General features: G+C 41.0%; 1 protein-coding gene across 1 annotated transcript in view; it reads left to right on the top strand.

The window, feature by feature from the left end:
* PHEX (phosphate regulating endopeptidase X-linked) overlaps positions 1-19,797 on the top strand; it is a 204,547-nt gene that overhangs the window by 179,443 nt on the left and 5,307 nt on the right. The window contains exons 16-20 of the mRNA XM_052663454.1: positions 64-118; positions 6,705-6,772; positions 8,996-9,126; positions 16,337-16,402; positions 17,432-17,536. Of these exons, the coding sequence (XP_052519414.1) occupies positions 64-118; positions 6,705-6,772; positions 8,996-9,126; positions 16,337-16,402; positions 17,432-17,536 (425 nt within the window). The remainder of the gene's footprint in view (positions 1-63; positions 119-6,704; positions 6,773-8,995; positions 9,127-16,336; positions 16,403-17,431; positions 17,537-19,797) is intronic.

Genomic DNA, 19,797 nt, shown 5'->3' with positions numbered 1-19,797 from the left:
GGTACTCATCATCAAATCAATCTCTATATCCCTTACAGTCGTGTTTGTTTGTCTTTCTCCTAGGATTTCCAGCAGGAGAACTCCAGAAGCCTTTCTTTTGGGGAACAGAATATCCTCGGTAAGTAAACTAATAAGAGAAACCAGTTACTGACAGGGAAGGAAGAACATGATGTTTGGCAGAGCACAGAATATAAAGTAAAAACAAAACAAAACAAAACAAACAAACCAAAAGCAAAACCAAACGAAAGAAGGCATGGAACCCAGCATGGGTAGTCCCCATTCTCATCATGTTAGCTGTTTCCTGATGCTTGTTACCAGGGTGTATGATTGGCTAAGAAAGCTAACCTGTACACAGGGAGCTTTCATTTGTTATGCATTTGTTTACTTATGTATTGATGCATACTGGAAATACATGAACCTTAAAGGACTGTTGGGATTTGAGTTTATGGTGATGGATTTAAACCCATTCCAAATGGAAGAAACAACGTGAAAAAAGGGAAGAAAATTGCTTTTAGAATAGCAAAGAGTCTAGTTTGGTGAGTCCAAGTGTTATTTGAAGGGAAATGGTAGAAAAGAAGTCTGGAAAAGGAGGTTGATGTTTGATATTGGAGTGCTCTGAATTCCAGTAAGGAGCCTGGACATTAGGCAATAGAAGATACTGACATTTTTGAGCAAGTAGAGATAATGAAGTTTGTCTTTAGAAGCATAATCTGGGTAGCTATACAACAGGTCAGAAATGGACAGTGTCCGGAGTTAGGGATTTCACTTTAGAGGCCATCAATACCAACCGACTGTAGACTCATGTAATTCAGAATTTCCAGACATAGTGGGAATTCTAATAATCATTGTCAGTTATATCACCACTTTTATTATGTGCCTTTGCTTGCTCTGATGCTTTAATGCACGAAAAATGTAGTTTTGATTTTAGTAGTCACTTATATTTTGGTTTGGATCAATGACAATTTGAATATGATTCTGTAGGTTAAAAAGATATAGGATCACATACATATATAAATAAGAGAAATACAGTGGCAATGTTGTTATTTGGACTTTCCCAGAAGCAGATTCTGTAACAAGGATTCAAGTGCAAGTAGTTCTTCTCAGAGGTGACACAAGGAAATCCACCAGGGCAGTGAGGAAATGGGACAGGGAAGGAAGGAAACCAATTAACTGTGTCAGATGAATTTTCTATGATGATCATAACGAGTTATCACAAATGAAGTGGCTTAAAACGTGTAAATTTATTAGGTTACAGTTCTATAGGTCAGAACTCCAACCTGGGTCTCTCTGTGCTAAACACAAGATGTTGTTAGGGCAGCATTTCTTTCTGGAAGCTATAGGGAGGAGTCTGTTTCCTTGCCTTTTCTAGCTTCTGGAGGTGGCCCACATTCCTTGGCTCATGGCACTCTTCCTCCATCTTCCAAACTAGCAAAGTTGCATTACTCTGACCATTCATTCATTCATAATCACATCTCATTCTGGCTCTCCTTATCTGCCTTCTGCTCCACTTATAAACTTATTTATTTGTGGTTGCTCTGGCTCCACGTTGCTTCAGGAGGGCTTTCTCTAGTGGCAGAGACCAGGAGCTGCTCTCTAGTTGTGGTGCACAGGCTTCTCGCTGTGGTGGCTTCTCTTGTTGTGGAGCACCGGCTCTAGGCGCACGGGCTTCAGCAGTTGTGGCACATGGGCTTAGTCGCTCTGAAGCATGTGGGATCTTACTGGATCAGGGATCAAACCTATGTGCCTTTCATTGGCAGGTGGATTCTTAACCAGTGGACCACCAGGGAAATTCTCCTTCACTTTTTTTTTTTTAAGCCAGTTATTACTGTGGGCAACTTGAATTCATTTCTGCTGGAAAATTGTAGAATAAGCTTCAGCACAATTTCATCTCAGGGGCAAGGGAACTGGGGTATTTGTCTTCCAACTCACTTTCTACAACTGATTGAAGGCTGCCGCGGGGTGTTTTAACTCGCTGGCATTGCCCTGCATAAGCCTAGAGGGCTCTGGTAGCCAGAGAAAGCCCTCAGGCAACTAGTTTCAGGTGCTGGCAGCTGGAAGCTGTCAGATTGGTGTGCTTAAAAATGGTGAGTGCCCAGGGACAGGATCAGGCATCGATAAAGCCTACAATAGGGAAGCACTGTCATTAGCATAAATAAAATTGACCAGTTTGTATGGATAAAATCCATTCATATCATCCCAGGTTTCAGCCGTATAGTTTTCATCAGTTTAGTTCAGTTGCTCAGTCGTGTCCAACTTTTTGCGACCCCATGGACTGCAGCACACCAGGCCTCCCTGTCCATCACCAACTCCCGGAGCTTGTTCAACGTCATGTCCATCGAGTCAGTGATGCCATTGAACCATCTCGTCCTCTGTCATCCCTTTCTCCTCCTGCCTTCAGTCTTTTCCAGCATCAGGATCTTTTCCAGTGAGTCAGTTCTTTGCATCAGGTGGCCAAAGTATTGGGGCTTCAGCTTCAGCATCAGTCCTTCCAATGAATATTCAGGACTGATTTCCTTTAGGATTGACTGGTTTGATCTCCTTGCAGTTCAAAAGACTCTCAGTAGTCTTCCAGAGAAGGCAATGGCAGCCCACTCCAGTACTCTTGCCTGGACAATCCCATGGACAGAGGAGCCTGGTAGGCTGCAGTCCATGTGGTCGCTAAGAGTCAGACATGACTGAGCAACTTCACTTTCACTTTTCACTTACATGCATTGGAGAAGGAAATGGCAACCCACTCCAGTGTTCTTGCCTGGAGAATCCCAGGGACGGGGGAGCCTGGTGGGCTGCTGTCTATGGGGTCGCACAGAGTCGGACACAACTGAAGCAACTTAGCAGCAGCAGCAGCAGCAATAGTCTTCTCCAACACTACAGTTCAAGAGCATCAATTCTTCTGCACTCAGCTTGCTTTATGGTTCAACTCTCACAATCCATACGTGACTACTAGAAAAACCATAGTTTTGACTAGACAGACCTTTGTCGGCAGTTTTCATCAGTGTTCAGAGAGTTTTAATCAGTGTTCAGATATTTGTAATCAGTTTTTTTGTATTGTTAAGATTAGAAATTTATATATATTTCCATAAAGTTAAAGACAGACTAAATATTTGCTAAGAGGGTCTAAAGAGGGTCCTAGAATTTTTGAGGTTGCTTATCATTAGCAGTTAAACTGACCTTCTGTTATTGTGGTTATATGCCTGGACACTTGGACATAGTCAGGTTGGAGTTTGAATTTATTGATCAGTGAATTTGTTTATCGTGTCCATGAGATGATTTTCTGATATAAAAGTCAAAATCATAGAAACTTAGGAAATGTTGATGTTCACCTTTATGCTGAGCTAGAGAGAGATTTTTATTTTTTTTTCTATGGGTTCTATGTTTTGCATTGAAGCCATCCATCCTCTGTTAAGATACCCATTCAATAATTATTAAGCATCTTTTGGACATTTAGCGTTAGAAATATGGTGATGCTGTTGAGATGGGAATCACAGTGTAGTGAGATGGGTTCCCATATATCCATCTCTCTTAGATGGATCTCCTCCAGATCCAACGAGTGGGTATTCTCTCTCCTCACACTGGTCAGCTTAGCCCCCTCATGGGTGTTGTGTCTAATTGTGGTGATATCAACAAGCTGAATTGTTTCCAGAGAAAAAAATCAGGATTTTAAATGGCCTAGGACAGCATATTCCAAAGTGTGTGTCCCATGGAGTAATAATGGAGGTGAATATTCCTTCCCTTCCATTTCTTTTGGAGAATCACAGTACTTAGCAGCGTAGAAATTCCCAAGAAGTTCTGCAAGAAAAATCTATCTAAATGTGTTTAATTCAGAGTTCCTAATCTCACTTTTTTCTATGTTTTGGAAATCGCTGGCCTCGAATTCATGACTGACGAGAAGAGTTGAAAGAACTTGAGAAGAGAGTATTTGAGGGATAACCTCGTAAGCATCTTCATGTTTTTGAAAGAAAGTTAGGATGGCAAAATTATTTAGTAAATTTAGGGAGGTCAGAGGGTATTCAGCTAGAACACCTGTACCACTCCACCAGACCAATAGATAGGAGAGAGATTCTAGGTCAGCTTTAGGGAGCGCTGTTTTATCTAGAACTACTCAAAGAGGGAATGGGCCGCCTCAGAAGGGGATGAGCTCCTGGTTATTGGACACGCCTAAGAAGAGAACTCTTAGGACCATTTGAATGGGTTTTTTGTAGAGGGAAACTATGCCTCTGCTAAGGAATTGAACTAGATGACCTTAAAGCTGCTTGTAACTCTGAGATTTTTATGAATTTCCACACCAGGCATAGAGTAGCCTTTGCTTGATGACAGAGTGAGATCACAGTTGCTTTGTTGTTGACAGCAAATCCTGTGCATATGTGAAACCCGTTGGGTGGTAAGAACAAAAGAGAAACTGAGTAGGTGGACAAATTGTCATCTTTTCCATTTTATTTTTGGAAGGCTAGATTTTCTCTGCAGGAGTCTTCTTGTTTCTGGCCAGCCAGTCACATTTTAAAAGGCATACGAATTTATTTATTTATTTTTATGACATGCTAATTTAAATAATGTCCATTGATAAAATGAAAGATGCAAATTTAGTGTTATGAAGCATTATCATTGTCAGGCTTAGTCATCTAAAATTACTTTTACTTTTTGTCTCTTGTCCAAAAGATTGTGATTATGTAACTGAGAATTGAAACTTACAATGATTCAATCATTTTCTGAATTCTCTATTACCCTTTGTGAATAGGAAGCTCTTTGGAGCAGTCCCTCTTAAGGGACATTTATTGCAGAGCAGTTGCTGTAAGCCCCCATGGTTCATCCCTTAAATTCATCCAGTCAACAACATTGACTGAGGTGTGTAGAGGACTGAACACTATTCTTGGAGCTAAGAGGCCTAGAAAAATGAAATGTTACAGGCTGCATAGTGAGGGGTACTGCTGCAAAAATTAGCTCTATGTAGAATTACAAGTTTGTCCCACCCTGCTCTCATAGCTCTATGATTGAAATGCATCATTTTACTCTCACTTCTTTAATGAAGGTTTGCAATGATGGAAAAACAGTAGGAAAGCATTTTTTTTCAAATGCAAATTACCTTGCAGGAAAGAAATAACAAAGGAAGGAATTGCCACCAAGGGGAAAAATTAAATCTTGCAGCACTTCCTTGGGTATAGTTGTGACAAGGAATTAGCATGTTAAGGATCATTATGTCCTGTAATAACATGTTGCTTCAAATTTCTTGTTCCTTCCACTTACAGGTCCTATCTAGTGCTGGGTGATTTTGATGTTGCATGTCAGGAATCAAGTGAAATATTTTTGTATAATTACAAATCTCAGGAAGAATCCTTATAACAAAGATTTAAAGTTGTCTTTAATCCTCATGTGCACACTGAATGACTAAAATAAGTAACATATTGATCTGATCACTTGCAAGAAATGGTCAAGTTAATCAGTTAGTTAAATCATTGTTACTCATTTACCGTGTCCTAAATCCACAGAATTTAGCAGCAATCAAGTAGATAAGGGTTTTGTCTTCAGAGAACTTTTAGTTGAAAGAGAAAATCCTAGACATATACATAGGGAAACCCCCTTACTGATTTCCTGATACATCATTTATGTGTTCTCTTTTAGTTACCTATTGCTATGTAACAAAGTGCCACCACTGTTAGCTCATGATTCTGCAGTTGGGGCAGTACTCCAGTCAAGACAGCTTATTTCTGCTCTGTATAGTATTGGCTGAGCAGCTCGACTGGGGCCGTGGGATCTAAGATGACTTCACTCACATGTCTGGTGCCTTGGTTGGGCTGGCTCGAATGGCTGGGCTTCTCTCGTCCTTTAGATGTCTCTCAACGTTTGGCATCTCTCACTTGCTTCACTTGGCATCTCCAGCTCCTTACTCCAACTTCTTTACACTGCAACTGACTTCCAAGAGGGCACAAAAATGGAAGCTGTAAGGCCTCAGCCCAGAAGTCACACCTGGCCCCTTGCGCTGAATTCTGGTGGCCACAGCAAGTCCCAAGGCCCATCCAGTTTCAAGGGGGAAGGAAATAGATTATCTCTTGGTGGGAGGAGGGGCACACGCATTCAGGGTGTGTGGAATTGTCAGCGGTCGCCTTTGTAGGTGAACAGAAATACTCTAACACCTTTTCCAAATCTGGTTCAGGCTTCATAGTCTGCTGTCCACCTGTGAATTTGTCTGTCACAGAAGCAGAGGAATGTGACTACCTTTGAAAGCAGGGTGATCCCTTTTAATCTCTGTTCTATTCCTGTTTTATGTCTACATTTGGAAAACAATTTAACTTCTAAGTCTATAGTGATTTTTCAACAGGTTCACAGATGAAAAATAAACAGTATGTTTACTGACAGGATCTTTTCAAAACCTGCTACTGCTTTGGGTGTTTATAAATATAAACTGCAGTTAGAGTGTGTATATACCCACAGAAGCCTCAGGGCTGAAAGGGACTTTAGAAACCATCACTTTCGTATCCCTGATTTCACTGGGTAGAAACTAAGGCTCATATATGCTCATAGTAACACCATTAGAAATTATAGTTTCTTTGTCTACTTCAATGACAAGGATGTGTTTACTTTTTTTTATTACAGTTTTGTGGATGTGGTTAGTAGAAAACAGATTGTCTTGGCTTTTCATTGAAAAAAAATAAAGAATTATGCTCTGACATTCATGCTTATAATTTTAACTCATTTATATATTTATGCCATAGATCTCTGAGTTATGGTGCTATAGGAGTAATTGTTGGACATGAATTTACACATGGATTTGATAATAATGGTAAGTACCGATTCAATGTATAAGCTGATGCTTTTATGGTCATGTTGATGATATGCATGTTAATTGTTGCTATTATCTTTGGAGAGTGGCATCATCTTAGATTGAAGATTATCCAAAGCAGTATAATTGCTGATTGAAAACTTCCCCCCATGTCTTGTTGTATTAGCTTGCAATAAATAAATAATTGTTCCTGTTGGAGATGGGGTAGAATTAAAGCAGACCTTGTAATTTCAGTGAAATTAGTTTTGCATTTAGATCTGAATTGCTGTAGCTGCCACAGTAGTTATAGGAATGACTTTATAGCTTCTCTTCCTTTCTTTATTCAGGATTTTGAGATGCTCTCCCCAGAGGTGTGAGTTCTGAAGATGATTCTACATGCTGCCGAGTTAGGACTCAGTCAGTTAGGATTCTTGAAACTTGGCTAACTGATTCCTTTACACTATTTCAAGGTTTATGCAGTGTTTAATCTCTGTTTTCCTCCATGCTCTCATGTATTCAGGATTTCTTTTAGAAAGGCTATGTTTTCCTGATAATGCATAATATAGAGTATGGTATGTATCTTGATGACATATAAGCTAAAAGAGCAGAGTATTGCCCAAACTAAACAAACGATTGCCCTTTGAAAGTCATCATTTTAAATCAGAACTCCTTTCTCCTTTGGGCTTACCAGGTGGCTAAGTGTTAAAGAATCCACCTGCCAAGCAGGAGATGTGGGTTCGATCCCTGGGTTGGGAAGATAGCCTGGAGAAGGAAATGGCAATCCACTCCAGTATTCTTGCCTGGAGAATTCCATGGACAGAGCAAGCCTGGCACACAGTGATATACAGGGCAGACTCAGGAACTGCTTAGCCCAAGGCAACACTGTTTAGAGGGACCTCTTTCTTCCATATCTGTGAGATCTCCAACATCCTTTCCTGGATGTCTACCCCAGGGCCAGAGATCCTTTTGGTTCCTCTCCTTCTGGATAATTCTTTACACCTAGCAGCCTTTCCTTAATCACTGGAGGTATTTTGCTCCCCTTGCCACCCCTCCCTGTTGAAATGTAGCTGCCTGGGAGTCACCTGAATCTCCTGAGCTGCATTTGGGTTATCTGAGAGGAGAGTCTTAGCTAAGAAACAAAAGCCAGTAGTGGTCTCTTGGTTCTAGGCTCTTTTTTCCCTGGGAAACTTCAGTATGGTTCTCCCTCAGAATCTTCTGGCAGCCTTTTGGACAGAATCTAAAGATGGCATTTCATTCTGTAGCCAATACTTAGAAGAGTGCATTGCACAGTAACTATTTAATGATCTCTTGGTTAGCAGGTCAAGGACAGTGACTTGGAGCTCTCCAGGGGTGGGGGAATTGGGGTGGTAGTGGCATGCAGCCTTGCTAAGATCTCTGGGTCATTTTCCTCAACACCTTTGCTTTGGGGACTTTCTTCTAAGCTCAGTGAGAAGTTCTCTGTGTAATTAAATTTAAACCAATAACAACCTTGAGTATAGGAGATATTCCAGATACACCCAGAGTTGTTGTTGTTGTTGTTGTTTTTGAGGGATGCAGGGAAAATGAACAACGAACCTGTAGCAAAAAAGCATGTATAACTCATCTTTATTTCCATTGTGTTTTGGAGATTTCCATTCTTGTTCCAAGTTCTCTTTTTAGAGCAACCTTCCTTGTCAGAGCAGGACAGATGGGCCTTCCGTCTACACTGATGGCTGTGGAATGATTCATAAGAGAGGTTTTATATGTCTCTTGGCTGCTGGCAACTTGGAGGAAACACGATCCTTTTAGCGCTGAGTCAGGGGCTGTGGTCTCAGGGTGTGAGTGACTCACCGAGGCTGTTCCTATGGATCATTTGGAATTTCACAAGCAGTGGTGCTTTGACTCCTTCCATGGGCTTTCTGAAGGCAGCCATTTCATTTCATAATTTAGAGAATATTTGGGGTCAGCGCAGGTAGAAACAATCTGAGATTGGTCAAGAATGGTACATGCCATAAGTTGATAAACCTTAAAGTATCCTTGGTTGCTTAGAAGTACAGAACTTCCTCAGATCTTTTTCTCTTTTCCTGACTTTTTACAATTAATTAACCTGTGACACTGGAGAGAAAGCGGGAAATGCTTCTAGGAGTGGTCCCTGATACTGGGACTGTGTTTTCAAGGCTTGCTGAAGTGAAGGAAAGGGAAGATGAAGAAATTTATTTGTTTCCATAAATAATGCGAATATATTTTAACTTTCCTTTTGGCCAGGTCGAAAATATGATAAAAATGGAAACCTGGATCCTTGGTGGTCTATGGATTCAGAAGAAAAGTTTAAGGAAAAAACAAAGTGCATGATTAACCAGTATAGCAACTACTATTGGAAGAAAGCTGGCTTAAATGTGAGTACAACTGCAGTGAAGGGGACATGTTGTGAGTCATTTTTCCTCATGTAGACACTAGCTTGCTTTCGACCATTGATACTCAAAATATATTTCCCAGGTCAACAGTGTCAGACTCCCTGGGGAACTTGTCAGGAATACAAATTCTTTAGTCTTAATTCAGACCTACTGACTCAGAATCTTGGAGTTGGGGAGTGGGGGTGTAGGGGTAGGTGGGAGGGTGGGGCCTGGTAGTCAAGCATTTTGTCTTTTCATAAGCCCTCTGGTGATTCTGATAGAAGTTACAGTTTGAGAATTATAGGCCTAAACATTAGTCTGTTCTCCTAGATTCAGATTAGTACAGAAAACTGTGCAGCAAAGGTAAATAATAAAATCTCAAAAATCTAAACTCTGTATCATTAGAAAGATTTCTTTCCAAACTACTGCTTAGCTTTAATTCATTGAAAAAAAAATCACCAGTTTAAAGAGGGCATGGAAACCCACTGCAGTATTCTTGCCTGGAGAATTCCATGGACAGAGGAGCCTGGTGGGCTACAGTCCATGGGCTCTCAAAGAGTTGGACACGACTGAGCACACATGCCACAATTTTGTTTTAATTTTTAAATTTGTCTGCTTTTTATTGAAGGATAATTGCCTTACAGAATTTTGCTGTTTTCTGTGAAACCTCAGCATGAATCAGCCATAGCTATACATATATCCCCTCCCTTTTGAACCTTCCTCCCATCTCCCTCCCCATCCCACCCCTCTAGGTTGATACAGAGCCCCTGTTTGAGTTTCCTGAGCCATACAGCAAACTCTCATTGACATGCCACAATTTGAATTAATAACTCTGAATTGGTTAAGAGCTCTTAGATAAAGAAGTTTGAGCAAAAGAAAAAAAAACTTTTAAAATATTGATTTTCTCTTATATATACTTATATGCATTCTTATAAAGACACAAATTTGATTTTATACATGCTTTTTCTGCGTGAAATATTGTTCCTTTCCTTTTTTGTCTTCACCTGTGCTGCCTTTCCCTTTCCCTCTCATTGCTTTTATCTTCCCCACCTATAATCCATCTCAATAACCTGATACACTTTTCCCCAGGCTCACATAGAGATAAACACACACACGCAAACACATGTGTGTACACCACACACCTGCCTTTACTTCATTGTTTTCAGTGGCTGCCTAAAAGTCCATGGTGTGAATGTACTCTTAACACAGCGGTATCCAGCCTTTTTGGCATGAGGGACTAGTATCAAGGTAGACAGTTTTTCTTTGGATGGGGTGGGGGATGTGGTTTTGGGGTGATTCATGAGCATTACATTTATTGTGTACTTTGTTTCTATTATTACATCAGCTTCACCTCAGATCATCAGGCATTAGATCCCAGAGGTTGGGGACCCCTAGTCTAACACAACTGACTAATGTCTTGTTGAGGGGTTACACTGTGTCTCCAATTATTTCTCCATAATAAATACTGTGGCACTAAATACTCTTATTATGTATATATTCTTTTTTTTCCCTATAGGATAGTTTCCTACTGTTCCTAAGAAGTTATAATATTTCACATTTGTACCAGTGATGTGTGGAGAAACATTTATGTATTATTTCCTTGTCAATTTATGATAACTTTAAAAATATTATAGATGTTAAAATTTTATGTCATTTATATTATAGTATTTCCCCCTCAATATATTTCTCATCCATTGTACTTTGTATATGGTATTTTTTGACAAACAAAATTTAAATATTTCCATAGAGTCAAAAGATACCTCTTTTTTATATATTTCCATTCTATATCATATATGAAATCTCCTAGCTTTACTGGGATGGAGAAGGCAATGACACCCCACTCCAGTGCTCTTGCCTGGAGAATCCCATGGACGGAGGAGCCTGGTGGGCTGCAGTCCATGGGGTCACTAAGAGTCGGACATGACTGAGCGACTTCACTTTCACTTTTCACTTTCATGCATTGGAGAAGGAAATGGCAACCCTCTCCAGTTTCTTGCCTGGGGAATCCCAGGGACCGGGGGAGCCTGGTGGGCTGCTGACTGTTGGGCCGGACAGAGTCGGACATGACTGAGGCAACTTAGCAGTAGCAGCAGCAGCTTTACTGGGAAGGATTTTTTTTAAATTGTTTTGTCATTTTGCATTTAAATATTCATGCATGTGAAACCTATTTTGCTATGGAGTTTAATATGAAAGTTCACTTTTATCTTCTTCCAAAAGGATAAATTGATCCAGTATCACTGACTAAAATATGTTTTTTCTTACTGAATTGAATATTCGTGAAATATTAGAATCTCATATATACTGAGATAAATTTCTGGTTTATATATTCTAGTCTGCTGATCTACTTGTTGATTTCTGTACCAGTGCATTTTTACTGTGGCTGTATGGATTTTTCTGGTATCTGCCAATACAAGCTCTCCCTCACTGTTCTTTTATATGGTTGGCCATTCTCAGGCAAATATACCTCTGTATAAATTCCAGGATCCTTTTACCCACTCTTTACCCACTCCCCAAGAAAATCCCATTATGGTTCTAAGTTGTGTGTGTGCATGCTAAGTTGCTTCAGTTTTGTGTCTGACTCTTGGTGACCCCATGGACTGTAGCCCGCCAGTCTCCTCTGTCCATGGGATTCTCCAGACAAAAATACTGGAGTGGGTTGCCATGTCCTCCTCCCAGGGGATCTTCCTGACCCAAGGATCAAACCCGCGTTTCTTGTATCTCCTCCATTGGCATATGTCTTCTTTACTACTAGCACCACCTGGGAAGCCCAAGATTCTAAGTTAAATCACATTAAATGCATGTAATTGGCATTTCTGTCATAATCCTGTTGTTCAAGTATGTGGTATATCTTTCCGTCTGTTTGGTTTTTGTTTCAGGCTTTCAAATACAATTTTTACAGTTTTCTCTGTATAGTTTATCTCCTATACATTGTTTATTACTTCTTTTCCCTTTTCTTATTTTGCTGGTTTGATCAGGTTAGCTTCCATTCCCTTCCACCACTATTAGTTTTTTTTTTTTCTTGTAGTTTTCCAGTTGCATTTTCTGTCCCTGCTTTCATAATTACAAGACACAGATTTCTCTCACTATATTTGACAATGAGACCAATAATGAAGAATTGTTGGTAGGTTATGGGTCTGCATGAAGATCCTCTAAAACACTGTGAAAACTTTGGGCTCCTAATTTGTCTAGTCAAGGGCACAGCACCTAAGAAAAGCAGGAGACCCCACAAAACCAGGGTAGATGGATGTATGTACACGGGGTTTCCCTAGAGTCTCTTGGTCCATCAGTCAAGCATGTCTGCTACCCAATAACTTCCTGGGGCTGGGAGAGCACCTGAAACCTCACTATGCCTCAAGTCTAGTCTGCTGAGCTATATTTCACCACTCCAGAAGAATTCAGGTAAAAAATCCATGCACTTTTACAGGGAATGTTTCTGAACACTGAGTTGGTTCTGCTGGTTCTTGATCTATGTACAGCACAAGGGAGAGCACTCCTTATCTGGGACATGAAAGCAGCGTCTGTATCCTTGAGTCTATAGCTCCTCCATCAGTGCCCTGGAAAGCCATTTCTCTGCCCATGTATTTTTAAACTGTCTACAACAATGTCATGGGAAGACCTAAAACAGATACTTTTGTGTTTCTGTTTTCAATTCAGGGGTTATCACATGGTGAAAATCCATCTAGAAAACTAGCAAAGTATTCTTGAAATTAAAAAAAAAAAAAGAAAAGCATAGGGGAAGGATTCTAGAGTCAGACACAGGTCCATATTTTGGTTTAACCAATCGCAGATTGTAAGTTTTTTTGAACTTAGGCAAGTTATTTAACATTCCAGTGTCTCAGAGACTTTATCTGTGAAATGGGTAACTATTTTTTAACTCTTTATTAGCTTGTCATAAGAATTAAATAACTGAGGTAACGTAAAGCACCAGCCCAGTGCCTGCTATGCAATCAGTACTCAATGAATTACGCTTAATATTCCTAATACTTTGTGACATACTCGTAGGTACACCATCCCAGGGGAGAACAAACAATAGTGGCTAAAAACAAACAAACAAACAAAAAAAACAATAGAAGAGCAATTTTCTTGGAGGAAGGGAATGCATATTTCCTGGTGATAATTATATACAGGCATGGAGATTAGACTTTACACTTGGAACGAATTTCATCCTCATAATGGTTTGAGAGGTGTTCATATTACTGGGTTATTCTACATATGAGGAAACTGAGGCTCAAAGAGATTAAAACCCATGGTAGAATCTACATTAGAGCTTACATTGGTATGACTCCAAAACCCCACTCTTCCCATATCATTCTCTATTTTACATCATTTGAAACCTGGGTGATGAGTTGGGCGGGGACTGTTGTACAACATCCATTTTGGCCAAAGTGTCAGATATCGAAACTGAATTCTGACAGATGTGTACCTTTACAACAAGGACGCTAGAAAGGGCATGCCTGTCTCAGCATAAATCCATTCAACCATCAGAAAACGGCTTCGCTCTCATTCCCTGAGGAGAAGCGATGGCTTCCTTTGTGGACATAAAGGGCCGTGCTGTATTTTTCTAGCTTCATCTGTGGAGCCCAGTCCTCTATGCCTGAGTTATTCTTTGCTGGACTGGGGGGAGCTCCAGTGGAGCATCAGAGAAACGGGCTGTTAGCAGCCGATGAGTTCTGAGAGGCATCCTTGAGGCCGAATGGTTTACTGAGGTGGTCAAGAGTGGGAGGAGCCTGAAGGGTAAAACTACTCCTCAGACCTCTAAAAGAAAAGCTTAGAGGAACAAGGAAGGAGATTCAGTTTGAGCACGAGTGGTTAGAAACAGAAGCAGTAGAGTCAAAAGGAGTTAAGGCTTGAGAAAGTAACATAAAGTGAAGTTGTGTCCAACTCTTTGCAACCCCGTGGACTGTAGCCTACCAGGCTCCTCCATCCATGGGATTTTCCAGGCAAGAGTGCTGGAGTGGATTGCCATTTCCTTCTCCAGGGGATCTTCCCGACCCAGGAATCAAACCTGGGTCTCCTGCATTGCAGGCAGATGTTATCATCTGAGCAAAGGCTCTGGGCAGAGATTACTTGAGTTTGAATCCCTGTGAAATGTGAATTCACTGCATCCCTCTTAGGTCAGGTCCATTAGAACAGAGCCTGAGAAGAGGTTTCTTAGATAAAGGAGTCAGCCACAGAAGTAGTTTCAGGAGAAACCTGTAAGGTGACGAGGAAAACATGCTGGTTTCAGAATTTTAGCCTCAGTCTCATCCCTTAGAGGATTCTGGAGCATGAGTTGCATTGTAGAAATTGTTCAGTCTGGGATGAGGGGCTGGACTGTTCTCACTGCACACTGAGAGGTAACTGGTATCATCTCCCAGCAAGCTCCAGGGGACTGGATTCCCCTAAGCTAAGCTTAATCTTCCTCAGCCTGTAGCAGTTGCCGGGATGGGTTCACAGTCCTGGTGGGACAGGGGATCTGGTGCAACACCAGGTGACACCTGTGACGCACACTCTCAGCCTTAGATTCCTCATTGGTTAAGTAAAGGGTGGTGATAACAGCACTTGCCTCATAGGACTGTAGTAAAAGAAAGACGCTAGGCAAAGCAGGAGTGCTAACTTTGGGGGACTGAAGCTAGGAGGATCCTGGGTGCTTACAGAGATGAGTGTTTTCTGAAGATCTGTTCTTATTCATGGGTATTTCCTGACACCCAGGTGACTGGACTATCTTAAAAATAAGGAGTTGGTAAGATCTGTAGCTTGAAAATTCGGAACTATGTGTATTAGTCTCCTGTTGCTGCTATAACAAATCACGACAAACTTAGTGACTTGAAGCAGCACAAATGTATTATTTTGCAGTTCTGTATTTCTGACTCAGGTCTCAGCTCAAGTCAAGGTGTCCGCAGGGCTGCTTTAGGAGAGAATCTTTTGCCTTGTCTTTTCTAGCTTTTAGAGGCTGCCCACATTCTTTGGCTCCTGCTCCCTTTCTTCTTCAAAGCCAGCAATGATTGGTCAGGTCTCGTCACATGGCATCACCCTGACACACTCCCTCTCCTAACTGCCTTTTCCTCCATTTGTATAGACCCTTGTAGTTAATTATACTGGACTCTCCTGGATAATGTAGGCTAATGTCTCCATCTCAAGATCCTTAATGTAATCATATTTTAAATGTGCCTTTTGCTGCAGAAAGTCATCTTTTCACAGGTTCTAGGGATTCGAACATAGACCTCTTTATTATTATAGGGCATTATTTTGTCTTTGATACGGGGATTGGCAAGCTCTCTTTGTCAAAGGCCGGACAGTAAATAACTTTGGTTTTGTGAGTTGCAAGGTCTGTTGCAACTACTCAACTCTGCCACTGTAGGAAGCAAACAGCCACAGACAATATGCACTTGAATGAACGTGCCTGTGTTCCCATAGAAATTGAGCTATAGACACTGAAATTTGAACTCTGTATAATTTTCACATGCCACGAGACATTATCCTTCTTTCTGTTTTCTTCCAAACCATTGAAAAATGTAAAACCCAGGCTGGCCCTGCAGCCTGTACAAAAACAAGCAGGAGGTTGGAGTTTGGCTTGTGGCTGTCTTGGTTTAGAATACTTTTTGTTCTGGCCTATTTAAGGGTTTAAGAAATAATCTTCAAGTGTTTGGAAGAATTTCTTCCTTGTGCTTGGCTGGTTGTCATACATGTTGCAGACCTTGACCTTGTGGTCTGTACTTCTTCTATTGGATTTTTGTTCCCCATGAGAACTATCCTCTTCTTAATTTTTCATGAAAATTGCTGAAGGTAAAATGGTAGTGGTCTGTGTTAAAACCTTATTCCTGTATGGATAGTAGATATTTGGAAACAGAAGCTCACTAAAAAGAATACTCAAATTATGTGAGTTAATCAGAGAAAATAATCTGTATGTTGACATTTCTATTTTGTCCCCATTAAACCAGAGTCACTCAGAATATGTTAACATTTTGTTGGAGCTGGCTAAATTGGTGAGAATAGAGAGATGGGTGAGAAAGAAATGTGTAGCATAATAAAATAGAAATTATATTCAGGAGCACCTTGCTGGGGTTCGTTTGCCATCTCATAATATGTTATGACTACCTCTGATGTATTGAATGCAATTTTCTCCTTAAAATACGGCACTGTTTTCTTGCTATCATATTTATGCCTCTTGCTGAATGATGGTTGGCTGTGAAACACTCTTATTTTTCTTATTTTTTCTTTTTCTTTCTGTTAGGTGAAGGGGAAGAGGACACTGGGAGAAAATATTGCCGATAATGGAGGGCTGCGACAAGCTTTTAGGGTATGCACTGCAATGTTTGCTGTGATTTTACAAATTAAGCTATAAAAAACCATTTGGGTGCACCTCAGTTTACACTACAGACATTTTCTTGAGGAGTTAGATTTCTATAAATTCTGTGAATTTCTGTAAATTGAATTATATTTCCCCACTGACTGTTATATTCTGTTATATGAGTAGAGCTGCATTTCTTTCCTTTTCCTTTTTGGAGAATAAAGTCACCCTAACAGTAATATTTGTTATTAAGAATCATGTAGTTAAAAGATACTTTTCAGAGGATACTTTTAGTGTAGTCCTAAAACATGCCACAGAAATCTTGGGGCTAGGTTCGTAGTTTCTTTGAGTATACTCTATGCAACCCTCCTTACAATTTTCTCTTAAAATACTAAGCTTCTAAATTACAGTCAGAGGCTAGTGTTTCACATATAGTGGGCCAGGTAGGAGTCCATAATAATGTTTTCATTATCCCCTGCTCCGTGGTTAAGCAAAACACATAAGGATGATATAGAAAGGTATTCATAAAGCTGTATGTATTCAGTGGCAAGAGCAAGCTGTTATTCTGAGGTTATATTCTTCCTCTAATTCTAATTAAAATATACTTTAGTTTATAAAATAATGGTGATTGAAGATTATAGTTTTCTCTCTTACCTGGCAAAATAAATAAATTTGCTGATAGATTGGCCCCAAGATTTATTTCCATAGGGCTTGCCATTGTGTTAGATTTATTTGTTCCCTGGTAGGAATAGAAAGAATAGCTGTTTTGCGGGGGGAGGAAAGGATGTTACTTAACATGTGCCCACTTTGGCCCAGCTGCTTTGGTATCTGTTGAGTGAACGGTCTTTTTGCAGATGAACCCGTCTCACTGTTAAGCAACACACCATTGACTTGCATTTCCAGATGTTGGTTTTCTTAAAGGAAAGCTTGACAGGATACATTTTGCACGTGGGGGAGGATATAGTTAATATCTGTACTGGAGGAGGAAAGAGGAAAGCCATTATTGCAGAGGGTCACCTCCTCTACTTCTCTCCCCAGGCTTACAGGAAATGGATAAACGACAAGAGGCAGGGAGTTGAGGAGCCTCTCCTACCAGGCATTGAATTCACCAACAACCAGCTTTTCTTCATGAGTTATGCTCACGTGAGTAAGACTGAGGAAGGGGCCTCAGAGATAAAATGTGGGACTTTGGCTTGCTTCCTGGGTCAAAGGTCTGGAACAAAAGTTTAGTGATATAACTTTTGATTTTAGCTGAAATTATATCTTGCTGCTTATTGTCTGGATAAATTTCATGTTCTTCCTGTTCTATGGGATATAATTAATTAACTGATTGAATCGAGGCTTATTGGTGTTTTTATCAAGTGAGTTACCAGCCCTGTGGTGACTCACTTGATAGTTCTTTAGTATATCCTGACTTCTTAATGGATTTGATACTATTTGTAACCATTTCTAGTGACTCATTCTCTAGAGTCTTTCTTGGCTCTGTCGTTTCCTGCATTTCTCCTCCTTCACCTCATTTGCTGACTTGATCCCACCACTCTCAACCTGCGGGTCCCTCAAGTCTATGTTCCCAACTGCCAGATGCACACGTGGAGTACTAGAGCTGCAAACAACAGCAGCAAAGGTGAGAGTCTTATCACCCTTTTGCGAGTTTAATGGGCTCTCTGAGCAGAAACTGAAAGAAGATGTGCCCTAAATAAGGCACAATTCTGAGTTCGAGTATCTGGCCAATGTTAGGGACCAAACAACGGTCTCTAGGACCTGAGTCATGTTTACCAGAAAGAGACAGGATATGCGCTCATCCTGCCTGGCCAATCATGTAACGCCAGCTACTCCTGTAACTGAGACAAAGAACTGCCTGTATATAAGCCGCCATACTCCTTTGTTCAGGGCTCTTGTCAGTATCCCTTGTGTGGGATGAGACTTGAGCCCTAGCGCGCTAGAGATAAACTCCCTTTTTGTTTTTGCATTACTGTGGTGGACTTGCTCTCTTGGTCGGTTCGGAGATACGGGCTCGGAGCATAACAGCCAATGATGCAAGTGCCAGTTGTTCTTTGTTATTGCCCTAGTTTATGTCACAAATATGTAGGCCTCATTTTCAAACAAGTCTGGGTTGGGTTGATGAAGTTCCTGATGCATGGCCTCACAGTAGGCAAATCTGTATCTGTAATGCTCAAAACTAGACAGAGGTTTTCCTCAATACAATCTTTTGTTCTTAAGTCTTTTCATTCACTCCTCAGTAAGCTCATTAATTGGAGAAGGCAGTGGCACCCCTCTCCAGTACTCTTGCCTGGAAAATCCCATGGATGCCAGGAGCCTGGTGGGCCCTGGCATGGGCCCAGCCTCATGGTGGTCCATGAGGTCACTAAGAGTCAGACAGGACTGAGCGACTTCACTTTCACTTTTCACTTTCCTGCATTGGAGAAGGAAATGGCAGCCCACTCCAGTGTTCTTGCCTGGAGAATCCCAGGGATGGAGGAGCCTGGTGGGCTGCCATCTATGGGGTTGCACAGAGTCAGACACGACTGAAGTGACTTAGCAGCAAGCTCATTAATTTCCATGTCTTCTTCAGTTGACTCCAGTTAAAGGATTCTCATCTGTCTGGGTTTTGTTATCTCTTAAAGCTGACATGACACTATTAAATAAATGATCATTTACCAACCTGACATCAGCAAAAGTGTAATCAACAACAAAGTGACTCTTTCTAGTTTTCCGACTTCTATCAACATACCCTCACCGTCAGCCTTTGGGTCTTCCTGGTTAGAGAACCTGGACTCTTAGGTCTTATTTGATTGATCTATCTTCATTTATGGAGAAGGAAATGGCAACCCACTCCAGTATTCTTGCCTGGAGAATCCCATGGACGGAGGAGCTTGGTGGGCAACAGTCCATGGGTCGCAAAGAGTCAGACACAACTGAGCGACTTCAGGATCAGGATCCTCATTTATATGGCACGTGTCTCAAAAGCTGATGTTTCATCCCATTCACTGTTCTTCAGATTCAGCCTCTCTTTCTCCCCATTAACCTGTCTTGTCATCTGTAGACTAAGCCTCCATCTCTTCTGCTTTGAATTATCCCAACAGCCCTATGGCATGTTTTCCTGATTTGGCTTCTTTCCACCACTGTCTGTCTTACATGCCACTGAAATACCATTTTTATTTCATAGTTGACCTGCTGAAAGAACTGCAGTGGCTCCCAGGTGCCTACCACATTGAGACCAAATGCCTTTCAGAGTTCTCCTCAGTCTTATACAACTCTACCCAACCAGCTCTAAATCCCCATAGCTCCACCAGACTCACCCTTAGCTGGGCAGGTGTCCTCATTTCCACTCTACAATGTCATGCTCATCATTGTCTCTGGTTTTGCTTTAGATTTGCCTTCTGCAAAGTGACCCTCTTTGTACT

The sequence above is a fragment of the Budorcas taxicolor genome, chromosome X, assembly GCF_023091745.1.
Source record: "Budorcas taxicolor isolate Tak-1 chromosome X, Takin1.1, whole genome shotgun sequence".
Lineage (NCBI taxonomy): Eukaryota > Metazoa > Chordata > Mammalia > Artiodactyla > Bovidae > Budorcas > Budorcas taxicolor.
The sequence above is the reverse complement of the archived record's forward strand: the minus strand, read 5'-3'. Positions and strand labels throughout refer to the sequence as shown.